The sequence below is a fragment of the Saccopteryx leptura genome, chromosome 2 (assembly GCF_036850995.1).
Source record: "Saccopteryx leptura isolate mSacLep1 chromosome 2, mSacLep1_pri_phased_curated, whole genome shotgun sequence".
Lineage (NCBI taxonomy): Eukaryota > Metazoa > Chordata > Mammalia > Chiroptera > Emballonuridae > Saccopteryx > Saccopteryx leptura.
Genome location: NC_089504.1, coordinates 305,038,827 through 305,052,074, shown reverse-complemented (window position 1 = coordinate 305,052,074; position 13,248 = coordinate 305,038,827). Strand labels below are relative to the sequence as shown.

The 13,248-nt window shown below is 44.2% G+C and overlaps 1 protein-coding gene across 1 annotated transcript; it reads right to left on the bottom strand.

Annotated features, from left to right (window-relative positions):
• Window positions 1-2,986: 2,986 nt before the first annotated feature.
• On the bottom strand, window positions 2,987-11,479 carry FSCN3 (fascin actin-bundling protein 3). The gene is made up of 7 exons (XM_066364216.1): window positions 11,436-11,479; window positions 11,136-11,355; window positions 9,426-10,122; window positions 8,492-8,610; window positions 4,069-4,228; window positions 3,472-3,642; window positions 2,987-3,192 (listed from the first exon to the last, which is right to left on the bottom strand). The coding sequence occupies exons 1-7, from the start codon at window positions 11,477-11,479 to the stop codon at window positions 2,987-2,989; spliced, it is 1,617 nt and encodes a 538-aa protein (XP_066220313.1).
• Window positions 11,480-13,248: the final 1,769 nt, after the last annotated feature.

The following is a 13,248-nucleotide window of genomic DNA, read 5'->3' as shown; positions in this document are numbered from 1 at the left end:
GTCTTCTGTTTTATGATCGTGTTTAAAATATTTCTTTCTAAATAAATGTACTTAAGGGTCTATGTCAATAAAAACATTAATAGGGCAGATGGAAAGTAGATAAACATCAAAGTTATGAAGACAGCGCAAGAATAGCAGTCACTTTGGAAACTTGGTTTTGATGGAAAGAGTAGTGGACATTAGAATAGTCTAAGTGAAAAATTGAGCCAGAGACCCCAGCCATGGGACCTTGGGCAAATCCCTGCAAGAAGTGGACAGTGATGGAGGAAGTACCTGTTGTGCTCAACTGACTGGGCTAAATTTAATGATAAGGTGGGATGACTGATTGGAAAACTTTGGGGTAATGGGGTGGGGGAGGGAATGGGCTTTATAGGCATAAGGTATTATTCCCATTACCCCATGCCCATAGGATTAAGAATTCTTCATTCTTTCTAAACCAAAGGACATTTAGTCAGATGTGGATTCTGTGTCCTTCAGGGCAAGGCTGCTTCCTCATGGCATCACTGGGAAAGGTCTGGTGGTTCTGAGGGGGATGAGATCAACCTTCCATTGATCTTCTGATTGCCATTGGGTCTCCCCTCTTCTGGCTAGAACTTAGAGTGGCCTGCAGCCTCAGTCCCAATCTCCCCCTTCCTCCAGACGCCTACTCTGTACTGAGTAAGATGCACACTAAGGTTTGGGGGGTGGCCTTTTATGATGTATTATTGTTCAAAACAGATGTTCTGGTAACTGGGTAGGAAAAGTTGTGTAACTGATATTCTTCTCATGGACCTTGACTCTGGGGTTCCTGTTCTGTTCAGTACAGTAGTTTTTCTTGGAGGGACTGGATTTCGGTAGGTGGCATCCCACTGACCTGGGGAGGGAGGAGGAAATAGAAACCTTCAGTCAGTTACTTGCTGGTTTTCAGCTTTTAGGAAAAAACCTGTAAGATCCTGTGGGAAGAGAAGAATAAAGTGAATTGCCCCGTTCTTGATGAGGGCTCCCATGAACATGTAAGTTTCATTTATAGAAAGAGGCGGGAGAAACTATTTTTTAAAATCAAATGAATGATGCTGAAATACCGTTAGAGTTCTTAGGGAGAGTGCTGTCAACAGGTAAAATGTACTGAGAGTATATGAGGTGTCAGGCTGTTTACTAAGCATTTTACAGTTATTATCACGTGTGACATAGCAATCCTATGAGATAAATGCTAGCTTTTCATTTCACCCTGAGAAACAGACTTTAAGAGGTTCATTTGCCCAAGGTCAAACAGGTTTAACTGACAAACATCTAATTACAACACAGTTCTGAATCTAGAAGTGAGCTGTTCTTAACATTTACAATACATGGTCTACTAGAATGTCAGGCCTGGATGGAGCCTGAGAAATTTAGCTCAATCCAAACCCTCCATGGAATAGATTAGAAAACAGGTCCAGTGGGATTTCATTGTATTTCTCCCAGTGTGGCCATAGTAAAAGGTTTGTGTAGAAAACTGTTAGAAAATGTAGGAAAGGAGTGAACAGTTATTGGGGAGGTGTATACGGAGGTTCACATTGTCAACTAAACTTCACACCACCCTATGCAGTGAGCATTATTCCTTTTCGACAGATGAGGAAACCAAGGTCTGAAAGTGTTACAGCATTTTCCCCAAAGACCAAGCCTTACTAGCTCTTGGTTCCAGGTCGTCGAGACATCAAAACCAAAGCTCTTTCTACAACATCTTCATCACTTTTCAAACCAGGGAAGGGAGATGGGTTGTGAAGGGGCAGGTCTGAGCCTGCCCTCAGGCGCTGTGAACAGGGCCTGATGGCGCAGGGGCAGCACCGTAGGAAAGGGAACGTGATATGGAGGGCCAGGAGGTGGGGAGGGGCCCGGGGTCAGTGTTGCTGTTGGGGAGCCCTTTGGGAGAAAAGCCTGGAGCAATTAAGAAATTCTAGAGCAGGGGGTCCCCAAACTTTTTACACAGAGGGCCAGTTCACTGTCCCTCAGACTGTTGGAGGGCCAGACTATAAAAAAAATATGAACAAATCCCTGTGCACATTGCACATATCTTATTTTAAAGTAAAAAAACAAAACAGGAACAAATACAATATTTAAAATAAAGAACGAGTAAATTAAATTAAATCAACAAACTGACCAGCATTTCAATGGGAACTATGCTCCTCTCACTGACCACCAATGAAAGAGGTGCCCCTTCTGGAAGTGCGGTGGGGGCTGGATAAATGGCCTCAGGGGGCCGCATGCGGCCCGCGGGCCCGTAGTTTGGGGACCACTGTTCTAGAGCTAGCTCTAGAGGGGCGTTGCTAAGGAAGTAGCCAAGAAATTCCAGGGGCTTTGGTGAAGAGAACAAAGGGAGGGAGGAGAGATGGCGCTCTCTTGATCCTGAGCTCCTGGGATGATGGCAAAGCCCTCGCTGGTCATGGAGGGGGCAGGAATAATTACCCTCGGAGGGAAGGATGAGGCGGCTGATTTTGAGGGGATGGCTGGATGAAGTCAACTGTCAATCAGGAAGTTAGAAATGGATGAGGTTAGAGTTCAGGAGAAGAGTCAAGATGGAGATAAAGATCTGGGAGCCATCAGCACTCCAGAGATCCAGGGAGAAGGATAGAGAAAGTGCATGGGGTAGAAAACATATCTTCTGTCCCTGTTTTGGAAAAAATGGGCAAAATTCTATATCATAATAAAGTCAGATACACAAGCACCTCATTCTGTCCCCTGCATTCTTGCTTGCAAGTACTGTTATGTGGGGCGTAATAGCAAGAAACCTAGATCTGATTTCTCCTCTCTCAGCACATCTGGGATTAGAAGCCCTTAGAGGAAAGGCACGTATTTGGAATACAGGTCTGGAGTGATCAACCTGTGGGACAGAAGTCAGCCCATGCGCATTTTAGTCTAAATCTCACGTGCCGCTCCCTGCCCCCTCTCCCACTGCCACCGGCCTCTTCCCTTCTCCTCTTGCCCCTCAGCTTCTGCTCCCCAAGCCAGGTCCTTACCCACTATATTTCAGCTAAAATTCCCAGATACACTCTTTGGTAATGTCCTCGCTGTCTGCCAGCAGAGTGCCGCTTCGGTCGGACCGCATGTAGAAGCCATTGGGTGCCAGCACCGTGAGCAAGTTGCTCCCCTGAAGCTCGATACAGAAGTTGAGAGCAAACTTTCCCCAAGGACGAAAGGTGCCAAAGGAGGTGATCGACCAGAAGGATCCACCCTGTGCTGGGGAGGGAAGAGCTCAGGTCAGTGGGCCACTCAGGAGGGGAGTCCTCCAGACATGCCACCCTTCCTGGCTGCTTACCCCACCTGCGCCTGCATCAGTATCTCTCTCTATGGAAATGTGGGAGGACGGGCTTCTGTTCTGTTAGTCTACTCTGGAAGACTTGAAGTGTGAAAACTAACAGATACTCCATTTTTCCTTTAATGATGAACAGGCCCTGAATGGCAAGCCCTTACGACTGAGTTGGGGCAAAGGGAAGATGAGGATGAGGAGCTACTCACCCTGGAAGTGGTAGATGCCCTGGCGACAGGGCAGCAGGTGAATGCAGTTGGGCTGGTCCATGTTGCAGCGCATGAGGTCGTGTTCTGGTGAGGTGCCCACATACCCATACCGACCTCGCAATGCAAGGAAGGGGCGGTTGGCTAACCGAATCCCAAATTCCTCATTTGGACCTGAAGGAAATAGGAAGGCATTATCTGGGTGGGTTGCCTCTAGATGCTTTCTCAGACGGAAGCAGGAAGGGAGGACGCTGATGGGTCTTGTCAATATTTTAACACTCAGTGAATACCTACTATGTACCAGGGCTTCTGCTGGGTGGGTGGTTGTGAAATCACTTCCTTTGAGATGTATGAATCTATTTAATCCTTATAATACTTCTGTGAGACAGGCAGATTGGGTATCACCTCCATTGATAATGGAAACAAGGAAACAGGCTCAAAGAGGCAGTTTGCCCAAATGATGACAAAAATTCAGTGACCAGCAAGGATACAGACCCACATCTTTCTGAGCCCAATTCCAGCGCCTGTCCTAATATATCCCAGCTCCCTTGAAAGCATCTCTGACTTGGAATAAGCTGGCAGGAGGGCTGCTTAGCTCACCTGGAATGGTGGCATTGGCCAGCAGCAGGCTGTTGGGCGTGACGCCCAAGAAGCGTCCATTGGGAGACTGCAAGATGATCCTGCCACAGTTCCAGTGCATACGGAAGAGGGTGTTCGACTCCAGCGGGTGCCCATCAGCCACCACCATCCTATGGCACCTCTGGAGATAACAATGGGGACAGAAAAGGGAAGCAAGGAATGAAAACAGCTTTCTTATCATCATCTTTATTCCTAGACCCTCTTTCTTACATGCTGCCAACTAGCCTTTTTCATTCTCCCTGGGTATGCTTTGTGCTTTCAGATCCATTTCAGAAAACATGCTGTGACTTCGGCTCTCTCGTTCCCCAGTCTGTGTGGTATCCCAGAGCCCAGTGTCTAAAAGGGTCCTGGCTATCCGTGTGGAGAGAAATATACCTTGGTCCGGACTCCAAAACCATTTCAGAATGGATCATAGACCTAAACTATCAAACATCTAAAAGAGAACAAAGGAGAAATTCTTTGCAACTTTGGGGTAGGCAATAATTTCTTTCTTAAGCTTGATTAATAATAAACATTAACATTTTCCCCGTTAAATGAGGAAGGGGGGAACAGGAGACAGAAAGAGGAGCATCAACTCATTGTTCTGCTTAGTTAATCCATTTAGTTGTGCCCTCAATTGATTGCTTCTCGTATGTGCCCTGACAGGGGATTGAACCTGTGACCTTGATGTGCTGGAACGATGCTTTATCCACTGAACCACCTGGCTAGGGCTAGGCAATAATTTCTTGGGACAAAAAAAAGCACTAATCACTTATAAAATTGAAAAATTGAACTTCATTAAATTTAAGACTTGCTGCTCAAAAGACACTATTAAACAAATGAAAATGCAAGTCACAGACTGGGAGAAACCATCTACAATAGATACATTTGGTAAAGGACTTGACTTTAGACCAGTGTTTCCCAACCTTTTTTGTGCCATACCCCACCTTAACCTTTCTAACATTTTTATGTCCCCCCCCTATGTAACATACATAATTTTTAACATTAAAAAATTGATTTGTTCACTTAATAAACATAAATGATAGGTTCTAGGAAGAAATCACTATGAAATTGTTAACAAAACACAGTAAGTAAAATTTCAAAACATATAATGAAAAACAGAAATTTAAATTCCAAATAATTTTAATACAGATTTTTCTATATTAATTTATTATTTTAATTTAGTGTGATCCTTGCGCTTGATGCTTGCTGCACAGAGATTTTATATTAGGTTCCAATTTGGTTAGCTTTAGTCTCAAGTCTCCACGTTGTGTTATATCCAGCCGATTTCTTTTTTTTACCAGTAAATCATTTACAGCACTAAATCCACATTCAGCTAAAAATGAAGATGGAAACGGTTGAATTTGGGTATTTGATTTCTGTTTCCTCACAAAGCCATGCCATTGCTCCTTTGATATTAAATAAAGCTTTAACTGACTCATCATTTTGCAATTCTGCGAGTTCTTCTTGATACTGCATATTTGATATATCAGACAAATCCACTAACATTGGCTGCATCATCCATGTTGGGAAATCAATTTGTTTTAAATCAGAAAATCTTTCTTTTAAATCAGCCGATAGAATATTCAAATGATTGATAACAACAAGTAAAGCGGTATCAGTTACTTCACATTTTTGGAGTCAATGAAACTGTTTAAAGTTTTTGTTGTTAATATGTTTCTGACATAACTCAATATTGGTAATAAAACCAAATATCTTTGCTTTTGCATCGACAAGAGTTTTATTTGTTCCTTAAAGTTGCTTATTTAATATATTTAGTTTTTCAAAGATATCGGCTAAATAACTCACAAATGCTTTACCATCTATTGTTAACAGATACTTCATTTCAGGTTTGTCGCTTAAAAAATCACTAAGAGTATCAAACAGTTCCATAAATCTTTTCAAACAGTTTCCTTTAGATAGCCATCTTACTTCAGTATGAAGTAAAAGTCTCACATGGTCTTCATTTTGTTCTTCACAAAATAGCTTGAAAAGACGCTCACATTTGGCACTAGCTTTAATAGCATTAACACACTTTATTACTGTATGTAATACTTCATTCAGAACAGGCGAGATGTTTTTAGCTACCAAGTTTTCCCTATGAATAACACAATGCACAAGAATCATTTCTGGATTCGCATCTTTCATCAATTTTAAGCAGCCGTTTTTCTTGCCCATCATATTGGGAGCACCATCTGCAGCACAAGATGTTATATTTTTCATTGGTATATCATTGACATCTAAGTAGTTTTTTAGCTTATTATATATATCTTTGGAGGTAGTGGTGCTTTCTAATCTTTTACAAAACAACATTTCTTCAGCAAAATGTCCTTTATCAATATATCTTGCGTAAGTTATCAATACTGCCTCACTGTCTCTCAAAGTTGATTCATCCATTTGCAAGGAGAATTTTCTTGTTTTCAGCTTTTCAATAAGTTGTTTTTCAATATCCTCACTCATTTTGTCTATTCTTCTGCTAACAGTATTGTTACTGAGTGGCATAGCTTTTACATCTTTGTCATCTTTTTCAAGAACCGTTTTAAGAAATGCTGATATTAAAATATGTGTTAAAATATATTCAATGTGACATAGAGTAAACGTATACTAAAAATTCATATTTATTTAAATGTATATAATACATTTACTACACTACCACCGCAAATCAAAAGGTATCTATATTTTTCCACTTGACAAAATTTTCTGGAAAGTTATGCTTCTAAAATTAAAATTGTTGTGCATGCACTATTATAGCCCCAATAATATTTATAAAATATTATTGCTTTCTAGCCCCGATGCAAGAAGTACTTAATAAAGAGTTTAATATTGATAAAAATAAAATCAAATACTTACCAATTATATCTATACAATATATATATATGTATATTTATTAAATCAATGAGCTTTTACAACAGTTTTGACTGACACTTATTTCAAATTAACACCAACTGAATGATGTGAAACACTACAGAAGTTGCGATGGGCCAATTAGGTGAGAATAGCTGTGTTGTTTAGCGAGTTTTTAAAGCGTCCGGGGTTCCCCGCGGCAGACGGCACGCTCCGCGGTGAACCCAGGATGAAGTTTACTACGATGCCAATCACCCAGTTGATATTTTGGTCTCGTCAAACGAAATTATACTTAATAATTATTTACCGCAATTATTTAAGAATTGCATTTTTTGTTAAATTTGGCACCGATATCTAGCATTGCATTTAAATGGCCCGGGGTGAAAGAGTTAAAGTAGTATGGACTCCATTTTCAAATTGCCCCCCTTAACTATCGAATTGCCCCCCTGTGGGGCGTGGGCCCCACGTTGGGAAACACTGCTTTAGACTATATAGAAAACTCTTTTAATTTAATAAGTCAAACAACCCAATAACAAATGGGCAAAGAATTTGAATAGACACCTCACCAAGTATATATACAAATGCTCAATAAACACATGCAAAGATGCTCAATACGTTACCAATGGCAAGGGAAATGCAAATTATAACCACAATAAAATGTCGTTACATACCCGTTAGTGTAGCTAACATGAAAAAGGAAATACCAAGTATTGACGAGAATGTGGAACAGTTAGAATTCTCATATGTGACTGCTGAGAATGTAGAATGGCACAGTCACTTTAGAAATCTATTTGACATTTTCTTAAAGAGTTAAATACTCATTTATCAGTAATGCAATTCTAGGTATTAGACCAAAATAATGGAAAAACTAGGCCCTTAAAAAGACTCATGAATGGATGTTTATAGCAACTTTATTCATAGTAGCCCAAACTGCAAGCAACTCAAGTAATTAACAAGTGAGTAGATAAAAAATTGTTTGTGTTTGAGTATTATTATGAAATACTGCTGAGCAATAAAAAGGAATCAACTATTGATACACATAATATTGTGGATGAATTCAAGTCTATTTTGCTGAGTGTAAGAATGCCCATACCGTAATACTGTATAATTTCATTTACATGCAGTTCTGGAGTAGGGAAATCTAAATGTAACCCACAGTGGCAGAATACATGTCAGCAGTGATGGGAAGGGCAAGGGTGGAGGGAACGGACAGGAAAGGGGCAAGAGGGAATTTCTGCGGTGGTGGAAATAGTCTCTAACTTGTTAAATGGTGTGGCATGGTTACATAAGTGTATACATTTGTCAAAAAGTATTAAAATGCATACTTAAAATGGGAATATTTTATTATATGTAAGTTATACCTCAGTAAAGTTGATTTAAATAAAAATGGACCCCATTGGATGAAAATAGGCCCACTGAGTGAAAATGAATGTATATTGACAAAGGGCTTCTATGGTTCACCTCACCTTCTGGTCATCTGTCTAAAAGAAGGAGAAACTGTGTTTAGAGAGGCAGAACTCATGGTTTAAGGGTTGTCTTGCATAGAAAGCCAAGGTCTTACCTGGGCTAGGTAACAACCATTGGTTGAACGAAGCTGCAAACCGTGACTCACATTGTCACTTTCAAACTGGAACAGCGACATTGGGGTTAGGTGCTCAGAGGCAGCAAACACCTCGACATCTGCGGAGAAAGAACATGCCATAATAAGCTGGAGGCTGGTTTCATACGGAGTCTCAGCCCCTCCTCTGTGCTTTACGGCTGGGGTTCCCTCTGCTTTCTCTCCTTGGCCTTTATCTTCTGTTGGATCATGGTAGCCCAGAGAAGACTCAATCTACTTTCTTTTCTTTTTTTAAATAAATTATTCTTTAAGTATATGTTTTTAATTTTTCCATTGATTTGAGAAAGAGAGAGGGAGAAAGGAGAGAGAGAGAGAGAGAGAGAGAGAGGTATCAACTTGTGGTTCCACTTAGTTATTCTATTTAACTGTGAACTCACTGGTTGCTGCTCATATGTGCCCTGACTGAGGATTGAACCTGTGATCTTGGCATCTATCCACTGAGCAACTTGGCCAGGGTGACCCAGACTACTTTCTCCTAAAGCCCATACCCCTGCTTTATTGCCCTTCTTCATGACACAGAGATGCTCTTGGACCTCTATCTAGATCAGCGGTTCTCAACCTGTGGGTCGCGACCCCAGCGGGGTCGCCTAAAGCCATCGGAAAATACATAATGCATATCAGGTATTTACATTCTGAATCATAACTGAAGCAAAATTACAGTTATGAAGTAGCCACCAAAATTATTTTTTGGTTTGGGGTCACCGAAACATGAGGAACTAACTGTATTGCGGGTTCACGGCATTAGAAAGGTTGAGAACCACTGCTCTAGATCTTCCTATGAGCAGGTTCAAAAATCCTCACTGACCCCAAACACATTTTCCTCTTTCCAGTAACTGACCTTCCCTCTTTCCATAGCCATGTTGGATCCAGCACTTGCCATAGACAACAGAGAGGAACTTGCGCGTCTTCGTCCTGAGGCTGACCCAGGTAGGGCAACGCTGCAGAATGAACCACTCCTCACCCCTGTGAGGACTGGAGCCCAGACCCAGGAGCAGGCGTGAGCCCTGTGCATACAACATGCCCCCTTCTCCATCACTCAGTGCCACGAGCCCTCCAGGTCGCACTTGCATGTGAAAAGCTGTCTGTGTTGAAGCATGGGAGACCAGCCGGTCTGAGTGGGACAAGAAGCAGTGTGTAGAGGTCTCCAGGTGGTGGCATCCATCTTGGAAGTGCAACAGGAATCCACATTCCCCCAGGTAAGGAACTGGTGCGTCCACCCAGACACGACCCACAGTGGGGTCAGCCCTGGCATAGCAGTGGTGGAGGGGGCTGTAGAGGATCACGTGGACATGCAGGGCTGGCCGGGGGGTCCACATGTGGTAAGCTGAGAGGACTCGGGAGCTGCAGAAGACATTCTGGCCATCAGACTCCAGATAACGACCACTGATAATACACTGAAGGGTCCACTTGCCATTGCGGTGGAAACGGAGCAGAAAGCATCCATGGTGGCTAGACCGTGGCCGGTTGTAGCACAGACTGCCATTTGCCTCGCACAGAAGGTAGAGGCCCTGCAAGCTCCTGAGTCGTACCACGGCCTGTGTGTCATGTTCATTGCTGACCAAGATCTCCCAGGTCTGGGGGCATTGGGAGGGAGAAGAGAAAAATCAGTTCTGCCCAGTGACTAGACCAAGGAGTCCCACAACCATCACCTCTGGCATCATACCAGCATCTTCATTGAGACCAACCAACTTTCCCTCCACATTGGCCTCCTAGCTGTTGGCTCCTCCACTCTTTCATCCAACAGTAATCAAAAGATCCCAGGACACCTCCAGTACTGGAGCCACAAGGTTCTCAGGATCCCAAGAGAAGTTCTTGATGTCCCCCCCTCCTCCAGCTGAAGTGAGGTAAACATCCCTCTTTTCTTTGACCACTTTCTTCAATACCTGATTTTTTAAAGAAGTGTTTTGGTTTAAGTCTTATTTCTCTCTTCCTCACTATTGCCCTTAGAAATCACACTCAGCCAACACTTTCATTCCCAAAAGCCACCTCCCCAACATGGCAGAAGAAAAGACCTCTTATAGGCAGGGCCAGACTCAGGGATAATAAGGTTGGGAGCACTGACAGTTGAGATGCAACTGTTGGCTTTAGTTGTGATCAACCCTATTATGTGAGAGGGCCTCACTGCTGCCTCCCTCTGTAGTACCATCCCAGAGGGTCTACATCCCTCTTTAGAATGACTACCAGCTCTCCTATGGCTTCTAGAGTACCACATTACTAAACTACAATCAGAAAAGAAACATAGGCTTTGCAGTAACTCCACTGGGTTAGCTTTCGGATGTCCACAACTCTGCCTTCCAGCCCGGGCTCTCCACCTCTGGTCTTTGTGATGACACAACCCCTCCCTGCTGGAATGGAGGGTAGGGGACAGCCAAAGCGAGACAATGTAGCAAGGCCAGGGCTGAGGCTTCCCCTCCTGGGACAGGCTCAGAGAGGCGGAGATGAAGCAATGGAGACCTGTGGGCAAGAGCCTGGGGCAGAGGCTGGGAAAGTGATTGGGTTGAGTGTACTCTCCCCGCTTCCACCCTCCTTGCCCCACCTGAGAGCTTAGTCACTGGGAAGAATGGTCCCAGTACAGGTTTACTGTTACCTGTCTCCGGCCCAAACCCTGTGCAGTAGCAGTGACAGTACTCTTATATGGATCATAAGTAAGGTAGAATCCTGCCCAGCTGATGAGCCCAACTCTTAAGTCCTCTGGCTTGGGTCGTCTTTGTGTCCACTCCATCTCACCCACGGGGCTGGCACCACAGGAGATGACTCTCTTTAGCCCAACCTTCCCCCCAGTGGTGAGGTTCCAAAGGCCATAGGGCCTGGAATCAGGCCCAAAGTACCCACCGGAAGACGTTGCTAGAGGGAACTTTCCAGGCAGAGGCTGACTAGGGCCCAGTACCTCTGTGACCCGGGAGCATTGTGACTGTGACAGCTGCCTCTCATGCCTCTCATCCCACCATAGTGGGGAAAGGTCAGCGGCTCAGCATTAATTTATGACCTTGAGGAAGTGGGTCCAGGCTTCTGGCATTAGCCTCGCCACACCACCTGCAGCATCAAGGTGGGCGGAGCTAAGACTGAGAATCAGAATTTTAGCTTGTGCGGGAGACCACTTGTGACTTCAGGCAAGTCCCTCCCTTCTTTATGTCTATGTCTCCCTTCAATCACAGGATAGAAACCAACCCCTTTCTTTCCAGGAAGTGGGTTCTAACTGGCTCCCTTGGGGCTCAGGTGATTTTGGAGTTCACAATACCCAAGAAAAATCTATTAACTTTTATGGCCCTTGGGAGGATGAGGCCAAAATGTCTCAGAAAGTCCTTTTTAGGGGAGGACACTCAAGGTAGATAACCAGCAAGGATCAAATGCTATTCATCAGGAAAGGCTGGATAGGAGCAGGGGAAGATGGCCTAGGAGGGGAAGAGTCCAGAGCACCTGACACAAGCTCCAGTTGCACTGCGGCAGCGCAGACAGTGTTGCTTCCGAGAATACTAGCCCGGTCCCCCAAGAGTCTCTGCTGGCCATTAGCCTCCGGGACTCACTTCCTATGGTAAGCTCACGGTGAAAACCAGGTCACAATCTGGAGGAACTGACATGAAGGAAGGAAGAATGGCAAAAAAGAAATAATGGTGGTGGCTGACCTGTGGTAGCACAGTGGGTAAAGCATTTACCTGGAATGCTGAGGTTGCTGGTTCAAAACCCTGGGATTGCCCAGTCAAGGCACATATGAGAAGCAACTACTATGAGTCGATGCTTCCCGCTCCTTCCCTCTCTCTTCCTCTCTCTAAAATCAATAAAAAATCTTAAAAAAAAAAAAAGAATGGTGGTAATGGTGTGTTTTATTTAAGCTTTGCTGGGATGCAAAGGAAAACGGGCAGAGTGAACCTCACTTGGAGAAGAGGACACAGCCCTGGTTCCTATTCCCCACTGGTGGGGGGTGTCTTCCCAGGTAGAAAGTGTCCCAGTGGTGCACAGTGAGGAGCTGTAATCCCTACCAAGTTTTAGAAAATAAGGCTAACAGACCACAGTCAGCTGGGTGACTTCATAGATGCATATTCTTGGGCCTTAGACCAGTCCTGATAAATCCCTTTTTCTCATGTGTACCCGATGACCTTTATTTTTAACGAATGTTCCCTCCCTCTCAATTTTAATGTGCACAGTAATCATTAGGAACCAGAACTAGCTAGCAGAGAGCTTGGATATGGGAGTTATGTGGTTTACAAAAGTAGGGAGGTAGATCTTGTTAGCCACAGCAAGGGCCCCTTGGAATTGGGGAATAGGATTTTCTCCACAGGAACCCCTACAGTACTTCTGGCCTTAAGAATAAAGAGGGAGAATGCCCTGGCTGGTGGTGCAGTGGATAGAGTGTCATCTGGGAGCACAAAGATTGTTGATTCCATCCCGAGGTCACCGGCTTGATCCTCGGGTTGCTAGTTTGAGCCCTGGTCAGGGTACATACGAAAAGTGATCAATGGGTGCACATTCATTCCTCTCTCACAAATCAATGGCGGGGACGGGAGGAAAATAAGAAGTTGAGCTAGATAGCCCTGGCCGGTTGGCTCAGCGGTAGAGCGTCGGCCTAGCGTGCGGAGGACCCGGGTTCGATTCCCGGCCAGGGCACATAGGAGAAGCGCCCATTTGCTTCTCCACCCCTCCGCCGCGCCTTCCTCTCTGTCTCTCTCTTCCCCTCCCGCAGCCAAGGCTCCATTGGAGCAAAG